This window comes from Arachis stenosperma, chromosome 2 (genome assembly GCF_014773155.1).
Source record: "Arachis stenosperma cultivar V10309 chromosome 2, arast.V10309.gnm1.PFL2, whole genome shotgun sequence".
NCBI lineage: Eukaryota > Viridiplantae > Streptophyta > Magnoliopsida > Fabales > Fabaceae > Arachis > Arachis stenosperma.
In genome coordinates, this window is record NC_080378.1 from 72,149,409 (window position 1) to 72,175,901 (window position 26,493).

Sequence of the window (26,493 nt, forward strand, 5' to 3'; positions counted from 1 at the left end):
TACTGGGTCATCCAAGTAATATCTTACGTGAGTAAGGGTCGATCCCACAGAGATTGTTGGTATGAAGCAAGCTATGGTCACCTTGTAAATCTCAGTTAGGCAGATTAAATGGTTATGGGTTTCGAAAATTAATAATAAATAGAAAATAAAAAGGGATAGAAATACTTATGTAAATCAATAGTGGGAATTTCAGACAGGCGTGTGGAGATGCTAGAATCCTTTCGAATCTCTACTTTCTTATTGCTTTCATCCAATCCTTCTTACTCCTTTCCATGGCAAGCTGTATGTAGGGCATCACCATCATCAATGGCTACTTTTAATCCTCTCAGGAAAATGGTCCTATGCACTGTCACTGCACGGCTAATCGTCTGGAGGCATCACCCTTGTTGATAGCTACATCCTATCCTCTCAGTGAAAATGGTCCAAATGCTCTGTCACAGCACGGCTAATCAGCTGTCGGTTCTCGATCATGATGGAATAGGATCCATTGATCCTTTTGCGTTTGTCATCACGCCCAGCAATCGCGAGTTTGAAGGCCGTCACAGTCATCCAATACCGGAATCCTACTCAGAATACCACAGACAAGGTTAGACTTTTCGGATTCCCAGGATCCTACTCGGAATACCACAGACAAGGTTAGACTTTCCGGATCCCCATGAATTCCGTCATCTATCTAGCTTATACCACGAAGATTCTGTTGGGGAATCTAAGAGATATGCGCCCGGCCTAAGGTAGAACGGAAGTGGTTGTCAGTCACACACGCTCATAGGTGAGAATGATGATGAGTGTCACGGATCATCACATTCATCAAAGTGTTGTGCAACGTATATCTTGGAATAAGAATAAAAGAGAATTGAATAGAAAGTAATAATAATTGTATTGAAACTTGAGGTACAGCAGAGCTCCACACCCTTAATCTATGGTGTGCAGAAACTCCACCGTTGAAAATACGTAAGTGAAAGGTTCAGGCATGGCCAAATGGCCAGCCCTCTAAATGATCAAAAGACCGAATGATCAAAGACTAAACAGTCACAAGATTAAACTGTCAAAAGATGTCTAATACAGTAGTAAATTATCCTATTTATACTAGACTAGCTATTAGGGTTTACATGAGTAAGTAATTGATGCATAAATCCACTTCCGGGGCCCACTTGGTGTATGCTTGGGCTGAGCTTGATCTATCCACGAGCTGAGGCTTCTCTTGGAGTTGAACTCCAAGTTATAACGTGTTTTGGGCGTTCAACTCCGGATCATGACGTGTTTCTGGCGTTTAACTCCAGACAGCAGCATGTACTTGGCGTTCAACGCCAAGTTACGTCATCAATTTCTGAATAAATCTGGACTATTATATATTTCTGAAAAGCTCTGGATGTCTACTTTCCAACGCCGTTGAGAGCGCGCCATTTGGAGTTCTGTAGCTCCAGAAAATCCATTTTGAGTGCAGGGAGGTCAGATTCCAACAGCATCAGCAGTCCTTTTGTCAGCCTTTTTCAGAGTTTTGCTCAAGTCCCTCAATTTCAGCCAGAAATTACCTGAAATCACAGAAAAACACACAAACTCATAGTAAAGTCCAGAAATGTGAATTTAACATAAAAACTAATGAAAACGTCCCTAAAAGTAGCTTGAACTTACTAAAAACTACCTAAAAACAATGCCAAAAAGCGTATAAATTATCCGCTCATCACAACACCAAACTTAAATTGTTGCTTGTCCCCAAGCAACTGAAAATCAATTAGGATAAAAAAGAAGAGAATATACTGTGAATTTCAAAATATCAATGAATATTAATTCTACTTAGATGAGCGGGACTTGTAGCTTTTTGCTTCTGAATAGTTTTGGCATCTCACTTTTTCCTTTGAAGTTTAGAATGATTGGCTTCTCTTAGGAACTCAGAGTTCAGATAGTGTTATTGACTTTCCTAGTTAAGCACGTTGATTCTTGAACACAGCTACTTATGAGTCTTGGCCGTGGCCCTAAGCACTTTGTTTTCCAGTATTACCACCGGATACATAAATGCCACAGACACATAACTGGGTGAACCTTTTCAGATTGTGACTCAGCTTTGCTAAAGTCCCCAGTTAGAGGTGTCCAGAGCTCTTAAGCACACTCTTTTTGCTTTGGATCACGACTTTAACCACTCAGTCTCAAGCTTTTCACTTGGACCTTCATGACACAAGCACATGGTTAGGGATAGCTTGATTTAGCCGCTTAGACCTGGATTTTATTTCCTTGGGCCCTCCTATCCATTGATGCTCAAAGCCTTGGATCCTTTTTACCCTTGCCTTTTGGTTTTAAGGGCTATTGGCTTTTTCTGCTTGCTTTTTCTTTTTCTTTCTATTTTTTTTTTGCCATTTTTTTTTTCGCAAGCTTTCTTTTTCACTGCTTTTTCTTTCTTCAAGAATCAATTTCATGATTTTTCAGATCATCAATAACATTTCTCTTTGTTCATCATTCTTTCAAGAGCCAACAATTTTAACATTCAGAAACAATAAGATCAAAAGACATATGCACTGTTCAAGCATTCATTCAGAAAACAAAAGTGTTGTCACCATATCAATATAATTAAATTAAATTCAAGGATGAATTCGAAATTCATGTACTTCTTGTTCTTTTGAATTAAAGCATATTTCATTTAAGAGAGGTGAAGGATTCATGGAATTATTCATAACTTTAAGACATAGTTATTAACTACTAATGATCATGAAGTAGAGACACAAAACATAGATAAACATACAACATAAAAACCAAAAAACAGAAAGAAATAAGAACAAGGAATGAATCCACCATAGTGGCGTCTTCTTCTTGAAGGACCAACAATGTCCTTAAGCTCTTCTATGTCCCTTCCTTGCCTTTGTTGCTCCTCCCTCATTGCTCTTTGATCTTCTCTTATTTCATGGAGAATGATGGAGTGCTCATGATGTTCCACCCTTAATTGTTCCACATTGTGGCTTAAATTTTCTAAGGAAGTGTTGAGTTGTTACCAATAGTTATTGGGAGGAAAGTGCATCCCTTGAGGCATCTCAGGGATTTCTTGATGATGAGCTTCCTCATGCATCTCTTGAGAACCGTGAAGGATCTCTCTTGCTTGCTCCATCTTCTTCTTGGTGATGGGCTTATCCTCTTCAATGGAGATGTCTCCTTCTATGATAACTCCAGTTGAGTAACATAGATGGCAAAAACGGTAAGGAAAAGCTAGCCTTGCCATGGTAAAGGGCTTTTCGGCTATTTTGTAGAATTCATTGGAGATGACTTCATGAACTTCTACTTCCTCCCCAATCATGATGCTATGAATTATGATGGCCCGATCCACAGTAACTTCAGATCAGTTGCTAGTGGGAATGATGAAGCGTTGAATGAACTCCAACCATCCTCTAGCCACAGGCTTGAGGTCCAGTCTTCTTAGTTGGACTGGCTTGCCTTTGGAGTCTCTCTTCCATTGAGCTCCTTCCACACATATATCCGTAAGGACTTGGTCCAACCTTTGATTAAAGTTGACCCTTCTAGTGTAGGGGCGTTCATCTCCTTGCATCATGGGCAAGTGGAATGCCAACCTCACATTCTCCGGACTAAAATCTAAGTATTTCCCCCGAACCATTGTGAGATAATTCTTTGGACTCGGGTTCATACTTTGATCATGGTTCCTAGTGATCCATGCATTGGCATAGAACTCTTGAACTATTAAGATTCCAACTTGTTGCATGGGATTGGTTAGGACTTCCCAACCTCTTCTTCGAATTTCATGTCGGATCTCCGGATACTCATTTTTCTTGAGCTTGAAAGGGACCTCAGGGATCACCTTCTTCTTTGCCACAACATCATAGAAGTGGTCTTGATGGCTCTTGGAGATGAATCTTTCCATCTCCCATGACTCGGAGGTGGAAGCTTTTGTCTTCTCTTTTCCTTTTCTAGAGGATTCTCCGGCCTTAGGTGCCATTGATGGTAATGGAAAACAAAAAGCTTATGCTTTTTGGTGCGCGAAGTTGTGAACTATACTTTTTCACAACTCTCATAATCCCTGGTAATGGCTCCAAAAACGTGGTAGCCCAATACCATGGCATTACACAACTTCGCACAACTAACCAGCAAGTGCACTGGGTCGTCCAAGTAATAAACCTTACGTGAGTAAGGGTCGATCCCACGGAGATTGTTAGTATTGAAGCAAGCTATGGTCATCTTGTAAATCTTAGTCAGGCAAACTCAGATATATATGATGATGAACGAAAATAACATAAAAGATAAAGATAGTGATACTTATGTAATTCATTGGTAGGAACTTCAGATAAGCGCATGAAGATGCCTTCCCTTCCGTCTCTCTGCTTTCCTACTGTCTTCATCCAACCCTTCTTACTCCTTTCCATGACAAGCTCGTATAGGGTCTCACTGTTGTCAGCAGCTACCTCCCATCCTCGCAGTGAAAGCTAATGCACACACTCTGTCACAGTGCTGCCAATCACCGGTGTGGTTCCCTCCCCTACCGGAATAGAATAACTCTTTTGCGTCTGTCACTAACGCCCAGTAGGTTACAGGTTTGAAGCACGTCACAGTCATTCAATCATTGAATCCTACTCAGAATACCACAGACAAGGTTAGACCTTCCGGATTCTCTTGAATGCTGCCATCAGTTCTTGCCTATACCACGAAGACTCTGATCTCACGGAATGGTTGGCTCGTTTGTCAGGCGAGCACTCGGTTGTCAGGCGATCAACCATGCATCGTGCAATCAGGAATCCAAGAGATATTCACCAAGCCTCAAATGCTTGTAGAACAAGAGTGGTTGTCAGTCACTTTGTTCATGAGTGAGAATGGTGATGGGCGTCAATCATCACCTTCATCATGTTGAAGAACAAGTGATATCTTGGATAAATAACAAGCGGAATTTGAATGAAAGAACAATAGTAATTGCATTAATACTCGAGGTACAGCAGAGCTCCACACCTTAATCTATGGTGTGTAGAAACTCCACCGTTGAAAATACATAAGCATAAGGTCTAGGCATGGCCGAATGGCCAGCCTCCCAATGATCTAAGAACTAAAATGTCCAAAGATGATCTAGAGATCTAAAAGTGATCAAAAGATTTTTATACAATAGTAAAAGGTCCTACTTATAAGAAACTAGTAGCCTAGGGTGTACAGAAATGAGTAAATGACATAAAAATCCTCTTCCGGGCCCACTTGGTGTGTGCTTGGGCTGAGCAATGAAGCAATTTCGTGTAGCGACTCTTCTTGGAGTTAAACGCCAGCTTTGGTGCCAGTTTGGGCGTTTAACTCCCATTTGGGTGCCAGTTCCAGCGTTTAACGCTGGGATTCCTTGAGGTGACTTTGAACGCCGGTTTGGGCCATCAAATCTTGGGCAAAGTATGGACTATTATATATTGCTGGAAAGCCCAGAATGTCTACTTTCCAACGCCGTTGAGAGCGCGCCAATTGGGCTTCTGTAGCTCCAGAAAATCCGCTTCGAATGCAGCGAGGTCAGAATCCAACAGCATCTGCAGTCCTTTTTAGTCTCAGAATCAGATTTTTGCTCAGGTCCCTCAATTTCAGCCAGAAAATACCTGAAATCACAGAAAAACACACAAACTCATAGTAAAGTCCAGAAAAGTGAATTTTAATTAAAAACTAATAAAAATATACTAAAAACTAACTATATCATATCAAAAACATACTAAAAACAATGCCAAAAAGTATACAAATTATCCGCTCATCACAACACCAAACTTAAATTGTTGCTTGTCCTCAAGCAACTGAAAATCAAATAAGATAAAAAGAAGAGAATATGCAAATGAATTCCAAAAACATCTGTGAAGATCAGTATTAATCAGATGAGCGGGGCTTTTAACTTTTTGCCTCCGAACAGTTTTGGCATCTCACTCTATCCTTTGAAATCTAGAATGGTTGGCTTCTTTAGGAACTTAGAATCCAGATAGTGTTAATGATTCTCTTAGTAAAGTATGATGATTCTTGAACATAGCTATTTATTGAGTCTTGGCTGTGGCCCAAAGCACTCTGTCTTCCAGTATTACCACCGGATACATACATGCCACAGACACATAATTGGGTGAACCTTTTCAGATTGTGACTCAGCTTTGCTAAAGTCCCCAATTAGAGGTGTCCAGGGTTCTTAAGCACACTCTTATTGCCTTGGATCACAACTCTTATTCCTTTCTCTCTTTTTTTTCGTTTTTTTTTTTTCGGTTTTTTTTTTTGTGAAATGCTTTTTCTTGCTTCAAGAATCATTTTATTGATTTTTCAGATCCTCAGTAACATGTCTCCTTTTTCATCATTCTTTCAAGAGCCAACATTCATGAACCACAAATTCAAAAGACATATGCACTGTTTAAGCATACATTCAGAGAACAAAAATATTGCCACCACATCAAAATAATTAAACTATTATAAAATTCAAAATTCATGCAATTCTTTCTTTTATCAATTAGGCACGTTTTTATTGAAGAAAGGTGATGGATTCATAGGACATTCATAACTTTAAGGCATAGACACTAAGACACTAATGATCATAAGACACAAACATGGATAAACATAAGCATTAAAATTCGAAAAACAGAAGAACAATAACAAGGAAATCAAAGAACGGGTCCACCTTAGTGATGGCGGCTCTTTCTTACTCTTGAAGATCCTATGGAGTGCTTGAGCTCCTCAATGTCTCTTCCTTGTCTTTGTTGCTCCTCCCTCATGATTCTTTGATCTTCTCTAATTTCATGAAGGATGATGGAGTGTTCTTGATGCTCCACCCTCAGTAGTCCCATGTTGGAACTTAGTTCTCCTAGGGAGGTGTTTAGCTGCTCCCAATAGTTTTGTGGAGGAAAATTCATCCCTTGAGGAATCTCAGGGATCTCATGATGAGTGAGATCTCTTGTGTACTCCATCCTTTTCTTGGTGATGGGCTTGTCCTCATCAATGGGAATGTCTCCCTCTATGTCAACTCCAACTGAATAACAGAGGTGACAAATGAGATGGGGAAAGGCTAACCTTGCCAAGGTGGAGGTCTTGTCCGCCACCTTATAGAGTTCTTGGGCTATAACCTCATGAACCTCTATTTCTTCTCCAATCATGATACTATGGATCATGATGGCCCGGTCTATGGTAACTTCGGACCGGTTGCTAGTGGGGATGATAGAGCGTTGTATGAACTCTAACCATCCTCTAGCCACGGGCTTGAGGTCATGCCTTCTCAATTGGACCGGCTTTCCTCTTGAATCTTGCTTCCATTGTGCGCCCTCTTCACATATGACTGTGAGGACTTGGTCCAACCTTTGATCAAAGTTGACCCTTCTAGTGTAAGGATGCTCATCTCCTTGCATCATAGGCAAGTTGAACGCCACCCTCACACTCTCCGGACTAAAATCCAAGTATTTCCCCCGAACCATAGTAAGATAATTCTTTGGATCCGGGTTCACACTTTGATCATGGTTCTTGGTGATCCATGCATTGGCATAGAACTCTTGAACCATCAAGATTCCGACTTGTTGAATGAGGTTGGTAAGTACTTCCCAACCTCTTCTTTGAATCTCATGTCGGATCTCCGGATATTCACCCTTTTTGAGTGAAAAGGGGACCTCGGGGATCACCTTCTTCAAGGCCACAACTTCATAGAAGTGGTCTTGATGCACCCTTGAGAGGAATCTATCCATCTCCCATGACTCGGAGGTGGAAGCTTTTGCCTTCCCTTTCCTCTTTTTAGAGGTTTCTCCGGCCTTGGATGCCATAAATGGTTATGAAAAAACAAAAAGCAACGCTTTTACCACACCAAACTTAAAATGTTTGCTCGTCCTCGAGCAAAAGAAGAAAGAAGAGAGTAGAAGAAGAAGAAATGAGGAAGAAGGGAGATGGTAGTGTGTTCGGCTAAGAAGGGTAAGAAAGGGGGTTTAGGTTGTGTGAAAATGAAGAGTTGAAGAAGGGTATTTATAGGAGAGAGGGGGGTAAAGGTTCGGCCATTATGGGTGGGTTTGGGAGGGAAAGTGGTTTGAATTTGAAGGGTGAGGTTGGTGGGGTTTTATGAAGGATGGATGTGAGTGGTGAAGAGAAAGATGGGATTTGATAGGTGAGGGGTTTTTGGGGAAGAGGTGTTGAGGTGATTGGTGAATGGGGAAAGAAGAGAGAGAGTGATGGTAGGGTCCTGTGGGGTCCACAGATCCTGTAGTGTCAAGGAAAAGTCATCCCTGCACCAAATGTTGCTCAAAATCACGTTTTGAGCCATTTCTGGCGTTAAACGCTGGGCTGGTGCCCATTCCTGGCGTTTAACGCCAGGTTCTTGCCCTTTACTGGCGTTTAACGCCAGTCTGGTGCCCCTTTCTGGCGTTAAACGCCCAGAATGGTGCCAGACTGGGCGTTAAACGCCCAACAGCTAGCATTACTGGCGTTTGAACGCCAGTTTCTTCTCCTCCAGGGTGTGCTGTTTTTCTTCCTGTTTTTCATTCTGTTTTTGCTTTTTTCATTGTTTTTGTGACTTCTTATGATCATCAACCTACAAAAAAAGATAAAATAACAAAAGAAAATAATTAATTATAAAACATTGGGTTGCCTCCCAACAAGCGCTTCTTTAATGTCATTAGCTTGACAGAGGGCTCTCATGGAGCCTCAGAAATGCTCAGAACCGTGTTGAAACCTCCCAACACCAAACTTAGAGTTTGAATGTGGGGTTTCAACACCAAACTTAGAGTTTGGTTGTAGCCTCCCAACACCAAACTTAGAGTTTGACTGTGGGGGCTCTGTTTGGCTCTGTTTTGAGAGGAGCTCTTCATGCTTCCTCTCTATGATGACAGAGGGATATCCTTGGGCCTTAAACACCAAGGATTTTTCATTCACTTGAATGATTAACTCTCCTCTGTCAACATCAATCACAGCCTTTGCTGTGGCTAGGAAGGGTCTGCCAAGGATGATGGATTTATCCATGCACTTCCCAGTCTCTAGGACTATGAAATCAGTAGGAATGTACTGGTCTTCAACTTTAACCAGAACATCCTCTACAAGTCCATGGGCTTGTTTTCTTGAGTTGTCTGCCATCTCTAATGAGATTCTTGCAGCTTGCACCTCTAAGATCCCTAATTTCTCCATTACAGAGAGGGGCATGAGGTTCACACTTGACCCTAAGTCACACAAGGCCTTCTTGAAGGTCATGGTGCCTATGGTACAAGGTATAGAAAAATTCCCAGGATCCTGCCTCTTTTGAGGCAGTTTCTGCCTAGACAAGTCATCCAGTTCTTTGGTGAGCAAGGGAGGTTCATCCTCCCAAGTCTCATTTCCAAATAACTTGTCATTGAGTTTCATGATTGCTCCAAGGTATTTAGCAACTTGCTCTTCAGTAACATACTCATCCTCTTCAGAGGAAGAATACTCATCAGAGCTCATGAATGGCAGAAGTAAGTCCAATGGAATCTCTATGGTCTCATTTTGAGCCTCAGATTCCCAAGGTTCCTCATTGAGGAACTCAGAGGAGAGTGGTGCACGCCCACTGGGGTCTTTCTCAGTGGCGTCTTCTTCCTCTCTTTCCTCTCCATATTCGGCCATGTTGATGGCCTTGCACTCTCCTTTTGGATTTTCTTCTGTATTACTTGGGAGAGTACTAGGAGGGAGTTCAGTAACTTTCTTGCTCAGCTGACCCACTTGTCCTTCCAAATTTCTGATGGAGGACCTTATTTCATTCATGAAACTTTGAGTGGTCTTTATTAGATCAGAGACCATTGTTGCTAAGTCAGAAGTATTCTGCTTAGAACTCTCTGTCTGTTGCTGAGAAGATGATGGAAAAGGCTTGCCATTGCTAAACCTGTTTCTTCCACCATTATTGTTATTGAAACCTTGTTGAGGTCTCTCTTGATTCTTCCATGAGAGATTTGGGTGATTTCTCCATGAAGAATTGTAGGTATTTCCATAGGGTTCTCCTAGGTAATTCACCTCTTCCATGGAAGGGTTCTCAGGATCATAAGCTTCTTCCTCAGATGAAGCATCCTTTGTACTGTTTGGTGCATTTGCATTCCAGACAGACTTTGAGAAATCAAATTGACTTGTTGAGTCAATATCTTGTTCTGAGCCAGTATGGCATTCAGAGTGTCAATCTCAAGAACTCCTTTCTTCTGACTAGTCCCATTGTTCACAGGATTCCTTTCAGAAGTGTACATGAATTGGTTATTTGCAACCATTTCAATCAATTCTTGAGCTTCTGCAGGCGTCTTCTTCAGATGAAGAGATCCTCCAGCAGAGCTATCCAAGGACATCTTAGATAGTTCAGAGAGACCATCATAGAAAATACCTATGATGCTCCATTCAGAAAGCATGTCTGAAGGACATCTTCTGATTAATTGTTTGTATCTTTCCCAAGCTTCATAGAGGGATTCTCCATCCTTCTGTCTGAAGGTTTGGACTTCTACTCTAAGCTTACTCCATCTTTGTGGTGGAAAGAACTTTGCCAAGAAGGCATTGACTAGCTTTTCCCAAGAGTCCAGGCTTTCTTTAGGTTGAGAATCCAACCATATTCTAGCTCTGTCTCTTACAGCAAAAGGGAATAGCATCAGTCTATAGACCTCAGGGTTAACCCCATTAGTCTTGACTGTGTCACAGATTTGCAAGAATTCAGCTAAAAACTGATGAGGATCTTCCATTGGAAGTCCATGGAACTTGCAATTCTGTTGCATTAGAGAAACTAATTGAGGCTTAAGCTCAAAGTTGTTTGCTCCAATGGCAGGGATAGAGATGCTTCTCCCATAGAAGTCGGGAGTAGGTGCAGTAAAGTCACCCAGCACCTTCCTTGCATTGTTGGCATTGTTGTTGTTTTCGGCTGCCATGGGTTCTTCTTCCTTGAAGAATTCGGTCAGGTCCTCTAAAGAGAGTTGTGCCTTGGCTTCTCTTAGCTTTTGCTTCAAGGTTCTCTCAGGTTCAGGGTCAGCTTCAACAAGAATGCCTTTATCTCTGCTCCTGCTCATATGAAAGAGAAGAGAAAAAGAAAATGTGGAATCCTCTATGTCACAGTATAGAGATTCCTTGAAATGTCAGAGGAAAAGAGAAATAGAAAGAAGAAGGAGAAGAAGAATTCGAACTTTAATTAGATAAGGTTCGAATTGTGCATTTAGAAGGAGTGGTACTCCATAAATAGAAGGATGTGAGAAGGAGGGAAGAGGATTTTCGAAAATTCAATTAAAAGATTTTGAAAACATTTTGAAAATTTGATTGATAATTTTCGAAAATTGAAAGTGGAAGAGAAATCAAGTGATTTTTGAAAAAGATTTTGAAATTAGAAACTAAAAAGATTTGATTGAAAACTAATTTGAAAAAGATATGATAAAAAAAATATGATTGAAAGGTTATTGTCTTAAAAAGATGTGATTGAGAAGATATGATTTGAAAACCATTTTAAAAGATATGATTTGAAAACAATTTGAAAAGATATGATTTTAAAAATTAATGACTTGCCTAACAAGAAAAGATATGATTCAAACATAAAACCTTTCTTAATAGAAAAGGCAAAAAATGTTCAATCAAATCATTAATTGTTAGTAAGTATCTTTGAAAAAGGAAAGAAATTGATTTTGAAAACATTTGATTGAAAAGATATGATTTGAAAAAGATTTGATTTTGAAAAATTTGAAAAAAATTGATTTGAAAACAAAATCTTCCCCCTAGCACCATCCAGGCGTTAAACGCCTAGAATGGTATACATTCTGGCGTTTAACGCCCAAAATGCTACCTCTTTGGGCGTTAAACGCCCAACCAGGTGCCCTGGCTGGCGTTTAAACGCCAGTCTGCCTTCTTCACTGGGCATTTTTGAATGCTCAGCTTTTTCTGTATAATTCCTCTGCAGTGTGTTCTGAATCTTCAATCCCTTGTATCATTGACTTGAAAAGACACAAATTAAAAATATTTTTGGATTTTTAATAATTAAAATGCAACAAGAATCAAATAACAATGCATGCAAGACACCAAACTTAGCAGTTTGTATACTACTGACACTAATGAACTGAAAATGCATATGAGACACACAAAATACTCAAGTCAATAGAATTCGAAGATCAGAGCAAGTGAATTATCAAGAACATCTTGAAGATCACTAAGACATATGAATGCATGCAATTGACACCAAACTTAGGATGAGACACTAGACTCAAACAAGAAATATTTTTGAATTTTATGATTTTTTTAATTTTTTAATTTTTTTGTGTTTTTTTTTTCGAAAATTAAGTGGAAAAAGAAGGTATCAAAATTCTTAATGAGAATTCCAGGAATCAGTGCAATGCTAGTCTAAGACTCCGGTCCAGGAATTAGACATGGCTTCACAGCCAGCCAAGCTTTCAAAGAAAGCTTCGGTCCAAAACACTAGACATGACCAAAGGTCAGCCAAATCTTAGCAGATCACTGCTCCAAGAGCAAGATTGATACGAAATCAACAAGCTCTTGTGGTGATAAGTTGAAACCTCGGTCCAATCAGATTAGACATGGCTTCTCAGCCAGCCAGATTTCAACAAATCATCATGAAACTCTAGAATTCATCTTCAAGAATTTCGAAAAAAAATACCTAATCTAAGCAACAAGATGAACCGTCAGTTGTCCAGCCTGAACAATCCCGGGCAATAACACCAAAAATTTGATGTTGTTGCCGGATCTTGGCACTGATGTTACCAAAGGCTTGCTCAAAACTAGAACAATCCCCGGCAACGGCGCCAAAAACTTGGTGCGCGAAGTTGTGAACTATACTTTTTCACAACTCTCATAATCCCTGGTAATGGCTCCAAAAACGTGGTAGCCCAATACCATGGCATTACACAACTTCGCACAACTAACCAGCAAGTGCACTGGGTCGTCCAAGTAATAAACCTTACGTGAGTAAGGGTCGATCCCACGGAGATTGTTAGTATTGAAGCAAGCTATGGTCATCTTGTAAATCTTAGTCAGGCAAACTCAGATATATATGATGATGAACGAAAATAACATAAAAGATAAAGATAGTGATACTTATGTAATTCATTGGTAGGAACTTCAGATAAGCGCATGAAGATGCCTTCCCTTCCGTCTCTCTGCTTTCCTACTGTCTTCATCCAACCCTTCTTACTCCTTTCCATGGCAAGCTCGTATAGGGTCTCACTGTTGTCAGCAGCTACCTCCCATCCTCGCAGTGAAAGCTAATGCACACACTCTGTCACAGTGTTGCCAATCACCGGTGTGGTTCCCTCCCCTACCGGAATAGAATAACTCTTTTGCGTCTGTCACTAACGCCCAGTAGGTTACAGGTTTGAAGCACGTCACAGTCATTCAATCATTGAATCCTACTCAGAATACCACAGACAAGGTTAGACCTTCCGGATTCTCTTGAATGCTGCCATCAGTTCTTGCCTATACAACGAAGACTCTGATCTCACGGAATGGTTGGCTCGTTTGTCAGGCGAGCACTCGGTTGTCAGGCGATCAACCATGCATCGTGCAATCAGGAATCCAAGAGATATTCACCAAGCCTCAAATGCTTGTAGAACAAGAGTGGTTGTCAGTCACTTTGTTCATGAGTGAGAATGGTGATGGGCGTCAATCATCACCTTCATCATGTTGAAGAACAAGTGATATCTTGGATAAAGAACAAGCAGAATTTGAATGAAAGAACAATAGTAATTGCATTAATACTCGAGGTACAGCAGAGCTCCACACCTTAATCTATGGTGTGTAGAAACTCCACCGTTGAAAATACATAAGCATAAGGTCTAGGCATGGCCGAATGGCCAGCCTCCCAATGATCTAAGAACTAAAATGTCCAAAGATGATCTAGAGATCTAAAAGTGATCAAAAGATTTTTATACAATAGTAAAAGGTCCTACTTATAAGAAACTAGTAGCCTAGGGTGTACAGAAATGAGTAAATGACATAAAAATCCTCTTCCGGGCCCACTTGGTGTGTGCTTGGGCTGAGCAATGAAGCAATTTCGTGTAGAGACTCTTCTTGGAGTTAAACGCCAGCTTTGGTGCCAGTTTGGGCGTTTAACTCCCATTTGGGTGCCAGTTCCAGCGTTTAACGCTGGGATTCCTTGAGGTGACTTTGAACGCCGGTTTGGGCCATCAAATCTTGGGCAAAGTATGGACTATTATATATTGCTGGAAAGCCCAGGATGTCTACTTTCCAACGCCGTTGAGAGCGCGCCAATTGGGCTTCTGTAGCTCCAGAAAATCCGCTTCGAATGCAGGGAGGTCAGAATCCAACAGCATCTGCAGTCCTTTTTTGGTCTCAGAATCAGATTTTTGCTCAGGTCCCTCAATTTCAGCCAGAAAATACCTGAAATCACAGAAAAACACACAAACTCATAGTAAAGTCCAGAAAAGTGAATTTTAATTAAAAACTAATAAAAATATACTAAAAACTAACTATATCATATCAAAAACATACTAAAAATAATGCCAAAAAGTATACAAATTATCCGCTCATCACTTTTACCACACCAAACTTAAAATATTGCTCGCCCTCGAGCAAGAGAAGAAAGAAGAGAAGAAGAAGAAGAAGAAGAAAATGGAGGAGAGTGAGGGGAGATGGATTCGGCCAAGGTATAGTAGAGGGGGTAGTGTTGTGTGAAAATGAAGTAGAATGGAAGGGTATATATAGGGAGAGGGGAGAGGGTAGGTTCGGCCATTTAGGGTGGGATTGGGTGGGAAAATGTTTGAATTTTGAAGGTAGGTGGGGTTTATGGGGAAGAGTAAAATAGGATTAGGAGGTAAGGTGGGAATATAGTAGGTGGGGATCCTGTGGGGTCCACAGATCCTGAGGTGATCCTGTGGGGTCCACAAATCCTGAGGTGTCAAAGAATTCCATCCCTGCACCAAATAGGCATGCAAAATGCCTTTGCACACCATTCTGGCGTTTAAACACCGAGTGGTGCACGTTCTGGGCATTCAACGCCCATGTAAAGCATGTTTCTGGCGTTGAACGCCAGTTTCATGCTTGTTACTGGCGTTCAGCGCCAGCTTTTCTTCTAGGCACATTCCTGGCGTTCAGCGCCAGAATGTTGCTTGTTTCTGGCGTTTAGCGCTAGATTCATGCTCTGTTCTGGCGTTGAACGCCAGCCAGATGCTCCTTACTGGCGTTGAACGCCAGCCTGTGCTTCCTCCAGGGTGTGATTTTTCTTCTGCTGTTTTTTATTCTGTTTTTAATTTTTATAATTTTTTTCGTGACTCCTCATGATCATGTACCTAATAAGACACAAAATAACAATAAAATAAAATAAAAATTAGATAAATAAAATTGGGTTGCCTCCCAACAAGCGCTTCTTTAATGTCAATAGCTTGACAGTGGCTCTTATGGAGCCACAAGGTGATCAGGTCAATGTTGTATAGTCCCAACACCAAACTTAGAGTTTGGATATGGGGTCTTAACACCAAACTTAGAGTTTGGTTGTGGCCTCCCAATACCAAACTTAGAGTTTGACTGTGGGGGCTCTTCTTGACTCTGAACTGAGAGAAGCTTTTCATGCTTACTCTCTTTTGTCACAGAGGGATGGCCATGTGCCTTAAACACAAGGTAGTCCCCATTCAATTGAAGGACTAATTCACCTCTGTTGACATCTATCACAGCTCCTGTTGTGGCTAGGAAAGGTCTTCCAAGGATGATGCATTCATCCTCTTCCTTCCTAGTGTCTAAGATTATGAAATCAGCAGGGATGTAAAGGCCTTTAACCTTTACTAACACGTCCTCTACTATTCCATAAGCTTGTCTCAATGATTTGCTTACCAATTGTAATGAGAACAAGGCAGGTTGTACCTCAATGATCCCCAGCTTCTCCATTACAGAGAGTGGCATAAGATTTATCCCTGACCCCAGATCACACAGAGCTTTTGCAAAGGTCATGGTGCCTATGGTCAAGGTATCAAAAACTTGCCAGGATCTTGTTTCTTTTGAGGTAGAGTTTGCTGAATCCAGGTATCTAGTTCATTAATGAGCAAGGGAGGTTCACTTTCCCAAGTCTCATTACCAAACAACTTGGCATTCAGCTTCATGATAGCTCCTAAATATTGAGCAACTTGCTCTCCAATCACATCTTCATCCTCTTCTGAGGAAGAATAGTCTTCAGAGCTCATGAATGGCAAAAAGAGATTTAATGGAATCTCTATGGTCTCTATATGAGCCTCAGATTCCTTTGGATCCTTAATAGGAAACTCCTTCTTGCTTGAGGGACGTCCCAGTAGGTCTTCCTCACTAGGATTTTCGTCCTCCTCCTCCCTTGTGCATTTGGCTTTATTGATTATATCAATGGCCTTGCACTCTCCTTTTGGATTCTCTTCTGTATTGCTTGGGAGAATACTGGGAGGAGTTTCAATGACTTTCTTACTCAGCTAGCCCACTTGTGCCTTCAGATTTCTGATGGAGGATCTTGTTTCACTCATGAAACTGAAAGTGGCCTTTGATAGATCAGAGACTATATTGGCTAAATTAGAAGTGCTTTGTTCAGAATTCTCTGTCTGTTGCTGAGAAGATGATGGGAAAGGCTTGCTATTGCTCAGCCTATTGCGTCCACCATTGTTAAAGCCTTATTGAGGCTTTTGTTGATCCTTCCATGAGAAATTTGGATGATTTCTCCATGATGAGTTATAGGTGTTTCCATAAGGTTCACCCATGTAATTAACCTCTGCCATGGCAGGGTTCTCATGATGATAAGCTTCTTCAGAAGCTGTCTCTTTAGTACTGTTGGATGCATATTGCCATCCATTCAGATTTTGAGAAATCATGTTGACCTGTTGAGTCAACACTTTGTTCTGAGCCAATATGGCATTCAGAGCATTAATTTCAAGAACTCCTTTCTTCTGAGGTATCCCATTATTCACAGAATTCCTCTCAGAAGTGTACATGAATTGGTTGTTTGCAACCATAATAGAATATATCTAATATGGTCCATTCTGAAAATATGTCAGATGGACATCTTTTGGTCAGCTGCTTATATCTTTCCCAAGCTTCATAGAGGGATTCACCATCTTTTTGTTTGAAGGTTTGAACATCCACTCTCAGCTTGTTTAGCTTTTGAGGAGGAAAGAATTTATCCAAGAAGGCTGTGACCAGCTTATCCCAGGAGTCCAGGCTATCCTTGGGTTGTGAATCCAACCATATTCTAGCTCTGTCTCTTACAGCAAAAGGGAAAAGCATGAGTCTGTAGACTTCAGGATCAACTCCATTCGTCTTTACAGTCTCACAGATCTGCAAGAACTCAGTTAAAAACTGATAAGGATCTTCAGATGGAAGTCTATAGAACTTGCAGTTTTGTTGCATTAAAGCAACTATTTGAGGCTTAAGCTCAAAATTATTGGCTCCAATGGCAGGAATGGAGATGCTTCTTCCATCAAATTTGGACGTTGGCTTTGTGAAGTCACCAAGCATTCTCCTTGCATTATTATTATTTTCGGCTGCCATCTCCTTCTCTTGTTCAAAAATTTCTGAAAGGTTGTTTCTGGATTGTTGTAATTTAGTTTCTCTTAGTTTCCTTTTCAGAGTCCTTTCAGGTTCAGGATCAATTTCAACAAGAGTGCCTTTTTCCATGTTCCTGCTCATATGAAAGAGAAGAAAACAAGAAAAGAAGAGGAATCCTCTATGTCACAGTATAGAGATTCTTTTATGTTAGTAGAAAAAGAAAGGGGAGAAGAATGCAGAAGAGTGGGTTCGGTTATTTAGATGGAGAGAGGTGAAGAGAAGTGTTAGTAATTAAATAATTAACTAGAATAAGAAAAGAGAGGAGAAATTTCGAAAATAATTTTGAAAAAAGGGATTAGTATTTTCGAAAATTGGAGATAAAATGTAATTAGAATTAAAACATGAAATAATTAGTTAATTAAAAAGGATTTTTGAAAAAGGGGTGAGATATTTTCGAAAATTAGAGAGGAAAGAGTAGTTAGGTGGTTTTGAAAAAGATAAGAAACAAACAAAAAGTCAATTAGTTAGTTGAAAAAGATTTTAAAATCAAATTTGAAAAAGATAAGAAGATAAGAAGTTGGATAAGATATTTTGAAATCAAATTTTGAAAAAGATAAAATTTTGAAAAGGATAAGATAAAAAGATAAGATAAAAATTTTAAGAAAAAGATATTTTGAAAAAGATTTAATTTTTTAAAATGACTTAGCTAACAAGAAACTACAAGATAAGATTCTAGAATTTAAAGATTGAACCTTTCTTAACAAGAAAGTAACAAACTTCAAATTTTTGAATCAATCACATTAATTGTTAGCTAATTTTTGAAAATATGATATAAAGATAAGAAAAAGATTTTGAAACTATTTTGAAAAATAATTTTGAAATTTTCGAGAAATAGAAAAAAATGAAAAAGATATAATTTTTTGAAAAAGATTTTGAAAATATAAGATTTTTAAAATTGAAATTTTGACTTGATTTGTAAGAAACAACTAATTTTTAAAAATTTTTTACCAAGTCAACCCAAAATTTCGAAAATTTGGAGGGAAATAAGGAAAAGATAATTTTTTTATTTTTGAATTTTTAATTATGAGAGAGAAAAACACGAACATGACCCAAAACATGAAAATTTTGGATCAAACACTTAATGCATGCAAGAACACTATGAATGTCAAGATGAATACCAAGAACACTTTGAAGATCATGATGAACATCAAGAACATATTTTTGAAAAATTTTTGATGCAAAGAAAACATGCAAGACACCAAACTTAGAAATCTTTAATGCATGGACTCTAACAAACGAAAAATGCATATGAAAAACAACAAACAACACAAAGCAAGAAAACATCAAGATCAAACAAGAAGACTTGTCAAGAACAACTTAAAGATCATGAAGAACACTATGAATACATGGAATTTTCGAAAAATGCAAGAAAAATTTTTAAAGCATGCAATTGACACCAAACTTAAAAATTGACTCAAGACTCAAACAAGAAACACAAAATATTTTTTTATGCTTTTATGATTTTTTGGATTTTTATTAATTATTTTCGAAAATAAAGTTTGGAAAAACAAAAAAAGAAAAGAAAAATTTTGAAAAAGATTTTTGAAAAGAAAATTACCTAATCTGAGCAACAAGATGAACCGTCATTTGTCCATACTCAAACAATCCCCGGCAACGGCGCCAAAAACTAGGTGGACGAAATTGTGATCCTCTTTGTATTTGCATGAGATTTAAAAATTTGCTCTATTGGAATTTATGATCACAACTTCATTCAGCTTAACCAGCAAGTGTACTGGGTCATCCAAGTAATACCTTACGTGAGTAAGGGTCGATCCCACAGAGATTGTTGGTATGAAGCAAGCTATGGTCACCTTGTAAATCTCAGTTAGGTAGATTAAATGGTTATGGGTTTCAAAAATTAATAATAAATAGAAAATAAAAAGGGATAGAAATACTTATGTAAATCAATAGTGGGAATTTCAGACAGGCGTGTGGAGATGCTAGAATCCTTTCGAATCTCTACTTTCTTATTGCTTTCATCCAATCCTTCTTACTCCTTTCCATGGCAAGCTGTATGTAGGGCATCACCATCATCAATGGCTACTTTTAATCCTCTCGGGAAAATGGTCGTATGCGCTGTCACTGCACGGCTAATCGTCTGGAGGCATCACCCTTGTTGATAGCTACATCCCATCCTCTCAGTGAAAATGGTCCAAATGCTCTGTCACAGCACGGCTAATCAGCTGTCGGTTCTCGATCATGATGGAATAGGATCCATTGATCCTTTTGCGTTTGTCATCACGCCCAGCAATCGCGAGTTTGAAGCCCGTCACAGTCATCTAATACCGGAATCCTACTCAGAATACCACAGACAAGGTTAGACTTTCCGGATTCCCAAGATCCTACTCGGAATACCACAGACAAGGTTAGACTTTCCGGATCCCCATGAATGCCGCCATCTATCTAGCTTATACCACGAAAATTTTGTTGGGGAATCTAAGAGATATGCGCCCGGCCTAAGGTAGAACGGAAGTGGTTGTCAGTCACGCACGTTCATAGGTGAGAATGATGATGAGTGTCACGGATCATCACATTCATCAAAGTGTTGTGCAACGTATATCTTGGAATAAGAATAAAAGAGAATTGAATAGAAAGTAATAATAATTGTATTGAAACTTGAGGTACAGCAGAGCTCCACACCCTTAATCTATGGTGTGCAGAAACTCCACCGTTGAAAATACGTAAGTGAAAGGTTCAGGCATGGCCGAATGGCCAGCCCCCTAAATGATCAAAAGACCGAATGATCAAAGACTAAACAGTCACAAGATTAAACTTTCAAAAGATGTCTAATACAGTAGTAAATTATCCTATTTATACTAGACTAGCTATTAGGGTTTACATGAGTGAGTAATTGATGCATAAATCCACTTCCGGGGCCCACTTGGTGTATGCTTGGGCTGAGCTTGATCTATCCACGAGCTGAGGCTTCTCTTGGAGTTGAACTCCAAGTTATAACGTATTTTGGGCGTTCAACTCCGGATCATGACGTGTTTCTGGCGTTTAACTCCAGACAGCAGCATGTACTTGGCGTTCAACGTCAAGTTATGTCGTCAATTTCCGAATAAAGTCTGGACTATTATATATTGCTGGAAAGCTCTGGATGTACACTTTCCAACGCCGTTGAGAGCGCGCCATTTGGAGTTCTGTAGCTCCAGAAAATCCATTTTGAGTGCAGGGAGGTCAGATTCCAACAGCATCAGCAGTCCTTTTGTCAGCCTTTTTCAGAGATTTGCTCAAGTCCCTCAATTTCAGCCAGAAATTACCTGAAATCACAGAAAAACACATAAACTCATAGTAAAGTCCAGAAATGTGAATTTAACATAAAAACTAATGAAAACGTCCCTAAAATTAGCTTGAACTTACTAAAAACTACCTAAAAACAATGCCAAAAAGCGTATAAATTATCCGCTCATCACATATTCAATGAATGGGTTCAGCTTCACATTTTCTATGAAGGTCTCTCTTATGAGTCAAAGAAGGTTGTAGACCATTCCTCAGGGGGCTCTCTAAACAAGAAGAAAACCATTGAAGAAGCCATAGATGTCTAGAGACGCCACAACCACAATTCCAACAACAATGCAACCCACCAACATACCTCACAGAGATCCTATCAACACTCACCTAACCACCCTTCTCAACCACCTAATCTCAATCCACCATCACTAACCCAGGATAGACTTTTAAAGATTGAGACTCTACTTGAAAGCATCTGTCAAGAAATTCAAGACAGTAAAGTCTTCCGGGATTAAGTGCGATCCAATATGCAAAATTAAGATGCTGCCATCAAGAAACTTGAAACACAAATTGGCTACCTATTCAAGCAAGCCCCTGGTCACATTACTCACAGCAGCACCAATTTGACTCCAAGGGAGGAGTGTCAGGCTATCACCCTCAGAAGTGGGAGGGAATTGAGAGAAACACATAAGAACCCACCAGAGAAGAGTTCGGATAAACAAGAAAAGGGACAAGAGAAACCGCAAGTCACCACTCCTAAGTCACACCAAGAAGAAGAAGTACTAAAACCAATCATTTCAAGAGCCCCATACCCCCAGCAATTAAAGAAGAAGGGAGAGGACAACCAATTCTCAAGATTCTTGAAAATCTTCAAGAAACTATAAATCAACATACCCTTTGCAGAAGCAATAAAGCAAATGCCGCTCTATGCCAAGTTCTTGAAGGATCTGATGACCAAGAAGAGAAGCTGGAAGAACAATGAAACTGTGGTACTCACCGAAGAATGCAGTGCCATCATCCAGCATAAATTGCCCCAGAAATTGAAGGATCCTGGGAGCTTCCAAATCCCTTGTATCATAGGGAAAATCACAGTAGAGAAAGCTTTATGTGACCTAGGAGCTAGCATAAATATGATGTCCTTAGAAATGATGCGGAGAATGAGGATTGAGGAAGCCAAACCAACAAGAATGGCCCTGCAACTAGCAGATAGATCATTCAAGTTTCCCCACAGAATAGTAGAAGACTTGTTGGTGAAGGTGGGAGACTTCATCTTTCCAGCAGACTTCGTAGTATTAGACATGGAGGAAGGAGCTAAGACTTCTATCATCCTGGGAAGACCATTCTTAGCCACTGCAGTAGCCATCATAGATGTACAAAAGGGTGAACTTGTCCTTAGATTACATGAGGAGAAAATGATATTCAATATGTTCAAGGCTATGAGTTACCTACAAGACTCATTGGGAGAATGTATGAGGTTTGACTCGGTGGATGCTGTGGTGCAAGAACTTTTTGAAGAAGAACTTGAGGAGTTAACAGAAGAAGAGGAATTAGCATCAAGTGAAGAAGCTGCAACAGCTGAATTGTAGGCTCAAGAAGGAAGGATAAAAGAAAAGAAGCACCCAAACTTGAGCTAAAGGCACTGCCGCCCACTCTCAAGTATGCATACTTAGGAGAAAATAAGAGCTATCCAGTGATTATAAATTTAGCCCTAAGCCAAGAACAAGAGGAAAAGTTGCTTCAAGTTTTACAAAAGCATAAGGATGATATTGGTTGGACACTTGCTGACTTGAAGGGAATCAGTTCGGCCTTATGCATGCATAAGATACTGTTAGAGGATGATGCCAAACCCTCCATTCAACCCCAAAGGAGGTTAAACCCAGTTATGAAAGAAGTGGTGCAGAAATAAGTCATGAAGCTATGGCAGGGAGGAGTCATCTACCCAATTTCGGATAGCCCATGGGTCAGTCCAGTCCAAGTGGTCCCCAAGAAAGGAGGAATCACTGTAGTACCCAACGAAAGAAATGAGCTAATCCCTACAAGAACTGTTACAGGATGGAGGATGTGTATTGATTACAGAAAGCTCAATGAAGCCACAAGAAAAGCCCATTTTCCCACTTCCCTTCATGAATCAGATGCTGGAAAGACTTGCAGGACATGCATATTATTGTTTCTAGATGGTTATTCAGGATATAACCAAATAGTGGTTTATCCAAAAGACCAAGAGAAAACATCATTCACTTGCCCATATGGAGTGTTCGCCTACAAACGCATGCCATTTGGGCTATGTAATGCACCTACAACTTTTCAACGCTGCATGCTTTCCATCTTCTCAGATATGATAGAGAAGTTCATTGAAGTTTTCATGGATGGCTTTTCAGTATTCGGAGACTCCTTTCCTAATTACCTAAACCATCTTGCCTTGGTATTAAAAAGATGTCAAGAGACTAACTTGGTCTTGAATTGGGAAAAAAGTCACTTCATGGTGACAGATGGAATAGTCCTTGGCCATAAAGTTTCTAACCAAGGCATTGAGGTAGACAGAGCTAAGGTGGAGCTAATTGAAAAATTACCTCCACCAAGTGATGTCAATGCAATTAGGAGCTTTTTGGGGGCATACTGGCTTCTATAGAAGGTTTATTAAAAATTTTTCAAAGATAGCCAAGCCCTTAAGCAATCTCCTGATGTCTGATACACCATTTATCTTTTATCAGAAGTGCATGCTAGCATTTGAAAACTTGAAAAAAAGGCTATCCTCAGCTCCTATCATCACCTCACCTGATTGGAATCTACCATTCGAACTGATGTGTGACACATCTGATTTCGCAGTTGGGGTAGTGTTAGGACAGAGAAAAGAAAATTTGGTGCATGTCATATACTATGCCAGCAATGTCCTTAATGATACTCAACGAAATTATACCACCATCGAAAAAGAGTTGCTGGCAATAGTTTTTGCATTTGACAAATTTAGATCCTACCTCATTGCCTCAAAAGTTATTGTTTTCACTGATCACACAGCACTCAAATATCTATTTGCCAAACAGGAATCAAAACCAAGACTAATCAGATGGATCTTATTATTGCAGGAATTTAACATCGAGATTAGAGATAAAAAGGGTGTGGAGAACAAGGTAGCAGATTATCTATCCAAAATCCCTTGTGAGAAGGATGCTACGTATGATACAAGTGTAAATGAGTTTTTCCCAGATGAACAGTTAATGTTGGTTTACAAAGCACCTTAGTTTACAGATATTGCCAATTTTAAAGCAGTCGGTGACCTACCCCCTGGGATCAACAAACATCAAAGAAGAAAACTCATCAATGATGCTAAGTATTTCATTTGGGATGAACCCTATCTCTTCAAGAAATGCTCAGATGGAATCCTTAGGAGGTGCATTTCAGAAGAGGAAGGATGAGAGGTCCTATGGAGTTGTCATAGTACTAGCTATGGAGGTCATTTTGGAGGAGAAATGACTGCCGCAAAAGTACTGCAATGTGGGTTCTTCTTGCCCACTATCTTCAAGGATGCTAAGGAATTGGTGAGAAGCTGCAATGAATGCCAAAGGGTTGGCAATCTGCCCAAGAGAAATGAGATGCCACAGCAATACATTCTAGAGCTTGAACTATTCGATGTATGGGAGATCGACTTCATGGGACCATTCCCACCCTCATACTCGAACAAGTATATCTTGGTGGCAGTGAACTATGTATCTAAATGGGTGGAGGCCATGGCAACCTCAACAGATGACAACAAGGTAGTCATAAACTTTCTTAGAAAAAATATCTTCACCAGATTTGGAGTCCCACGAGCCCTCATCAGTGATGGAGGGAGTCATTTCTGCAATAGACCATTGGAGACCCTACTCCTAAGATATAGGGTGAAGCATAAGGTTGCCACACCTTATCATCCCCAAACAAGTGGGCAAACCGAGATATCCAACAGAGAGTTAAAAAGGATCTTGGAGAAGACTGTGGGGACATCAAGAAAGGACTGGGCGAAGAAGCTAGATGATGCTCTTTGGGCATACAGAACAGCCTTCAAAACATCAATTGGAATGTCCCCATATCAACTGGTATATGAAAAGGCCTGTCACTTGCCATTAGAGCTGGAGCACAAAGCCTCTTGGACCCTTAAGATACTGAACCTGGATAGCACAGCTGCTGGTAAAAAGAGGATCTTACAGCTGCAAGAATTGGAAGAATTTAGGTCTCAAGCCTATGAAAATACCAAGATCTACAAGGAAAAAGCAAAAAGGAGACATGATCTCAACCTGGCACCAAGAAGTTTTGAAGAAGGACAATATGTGCTTCTCTACAACTCCAGACTGAAACTCTTTCCTGGAAAACTCAAATCAAGATGGTCGGGGCCCTTTCTAGTTACAAAAGTATCACCTTATGGACACATAGAAATCATGGAAGAAAGCTCAAAGAGGAAATTCACTGTGAATGGACAAAGACTCAAACACTACTTGGGCAGCATGGGGGAAACCCCCAAACAGAAGTATAACCTCAACTAAGGAAGGAATCGTCGAGCTAGCGACGCTAAAAAAAGCGCTTTGTTGGGAGGCAACCCAACCTAAGGTAATTCTCTTTTCATAAGTTTCTCAATAAAAACTTCAATTTGAGTTTTCTGTAGTGTGAGGAGCTAAGTTTGGTGTCACACACCAAAACAATTCAAGGGTGAATATAAGACTCTAAGTTTGGTGTTCCACCAAAAACTCCAGCTGAAGAGTACATTGCAACCCTTCAGTGATAAAGCATTGCTCTAGCAACTAGAGAACTCACTTGACAGAGGTCTAACCTCTAATGCATAGTTTGTCTTTTTTCTAGCTTATAGTTGTTTCTTAATAAAAAGCACACAAGGTTTCTGCATGTATTCAATTTGCCGAATTAGGCAAGGAACTAAGTTTGGTGTTCACACACCGAATTAAGTTCATAAATTCACAAGCACACATGCATGCTAACTCTTTTCTAAGTGCTTGGGGAACAAGCAACTTCCAATAGTGTTACAGGAATTCTATCAATCTCAGGGAATGATCATACCTTATCATCCAAGGAAAAAGACAAGGAAGCAGAAGAACATAGGCATCCCCATGAGTAAAAGGTGGTAGAGTTCCTTCTTTGTTTTATCTTTTTCAAAGCTTTAAATAAGGAAAATCATGTATGAAATAGAACATGTTTCCATAGTAGCTTAGGAATCTTCAATTATGCTTTAAAATTTTGTTGCTTAGGTTCATGCTTACTAGTCTAATGTCCTTTCTGCATTTTCACCTTTCTTACTTGTATGCTTGTCCTTTAAGTTAATCAAAAAGAAGATGTTATGAAAAGAACAAGAGTGGAGTTATCTTGTGAAGTAAATTCTGAATGTTTGTGGTAGGGTGATTAATTAGCTAAGTTGGTTCACTAACAAGGTAGGAAGGCAACTATCTATCCTGAATCCTATGCTTGAAACACATCCTATGAGACTAACTAAATAATAAGATCCCAGTAAGAAAAGAGAAAGAGCAATAAAAGTTGAAAAGGAAGGAAAAATAATAAAAAATAATGCTAGGCACCAAGGGTTTGAAGATTTAGGCATATGTCTATGGTGTTCATGTGTAAGGGATATGCTTGGATGAATAAGCTCTTAGGGGTGCCTTATCACTTGGTAACTTGGATTAACTAATCCGGGATTATCAGCTGAAAGTCCACTATCAAGAGTGACCTTTTCTACAGAACACTTAGTAACCCACAGAGGTGTTGGACACCAAGGTCTCAAGAAAGAAAACAAACCATGTGCCTGTGGTGTGTATGTATAGGGGAAAGAGACTTGAGGGAGTAAGTCCTTAG

General features: G+C 39.8%; 1 protein-coding gene and 1 non-coding gene across 2 annotated transcripts; both read left to right on the plus strand.

Moving 5' to 3' along the window:
• Positions 1–10,283: 10,283 nt before the first annotated feature.
• Positions 10,284–10,391, plus strand: LOC130964017 (small nucleolar RNA R71). Its single transcript, XR_009080130.1, has one exon. It is a non-coding gene; the product is annotated as a small nucleolar RNA R71 (small nucleolar RNA).
• Positions 10,392–21,617: 11,226 nt separating this feature from the next.
• LOC130963005 (uncharacterized) lies at positions 21,618–22,253 on the plus strand. Its single transcript, XM_057889156.1, has one exon. The coding sequence runs from the start codon at positions 21,618–21,620 to the stop codon at positions 22,251–22,253; it is 636 nt and encodes a 211-aa protein (XP_057745139.1).
• The last annotated feature ends 4,240 nt before the right edge of the window (positions 22,254–26,493 follow it).

What these genes read in the sequence shown, in the direction of transcription:
- LOC130963005 (XM_057889156.1), top strand. Translation starts at nt 21,618, where the DNA reads ATGACCAAGAAGAGAAGCTGGAAGAACAATGAAACTGTGGTACTCACC.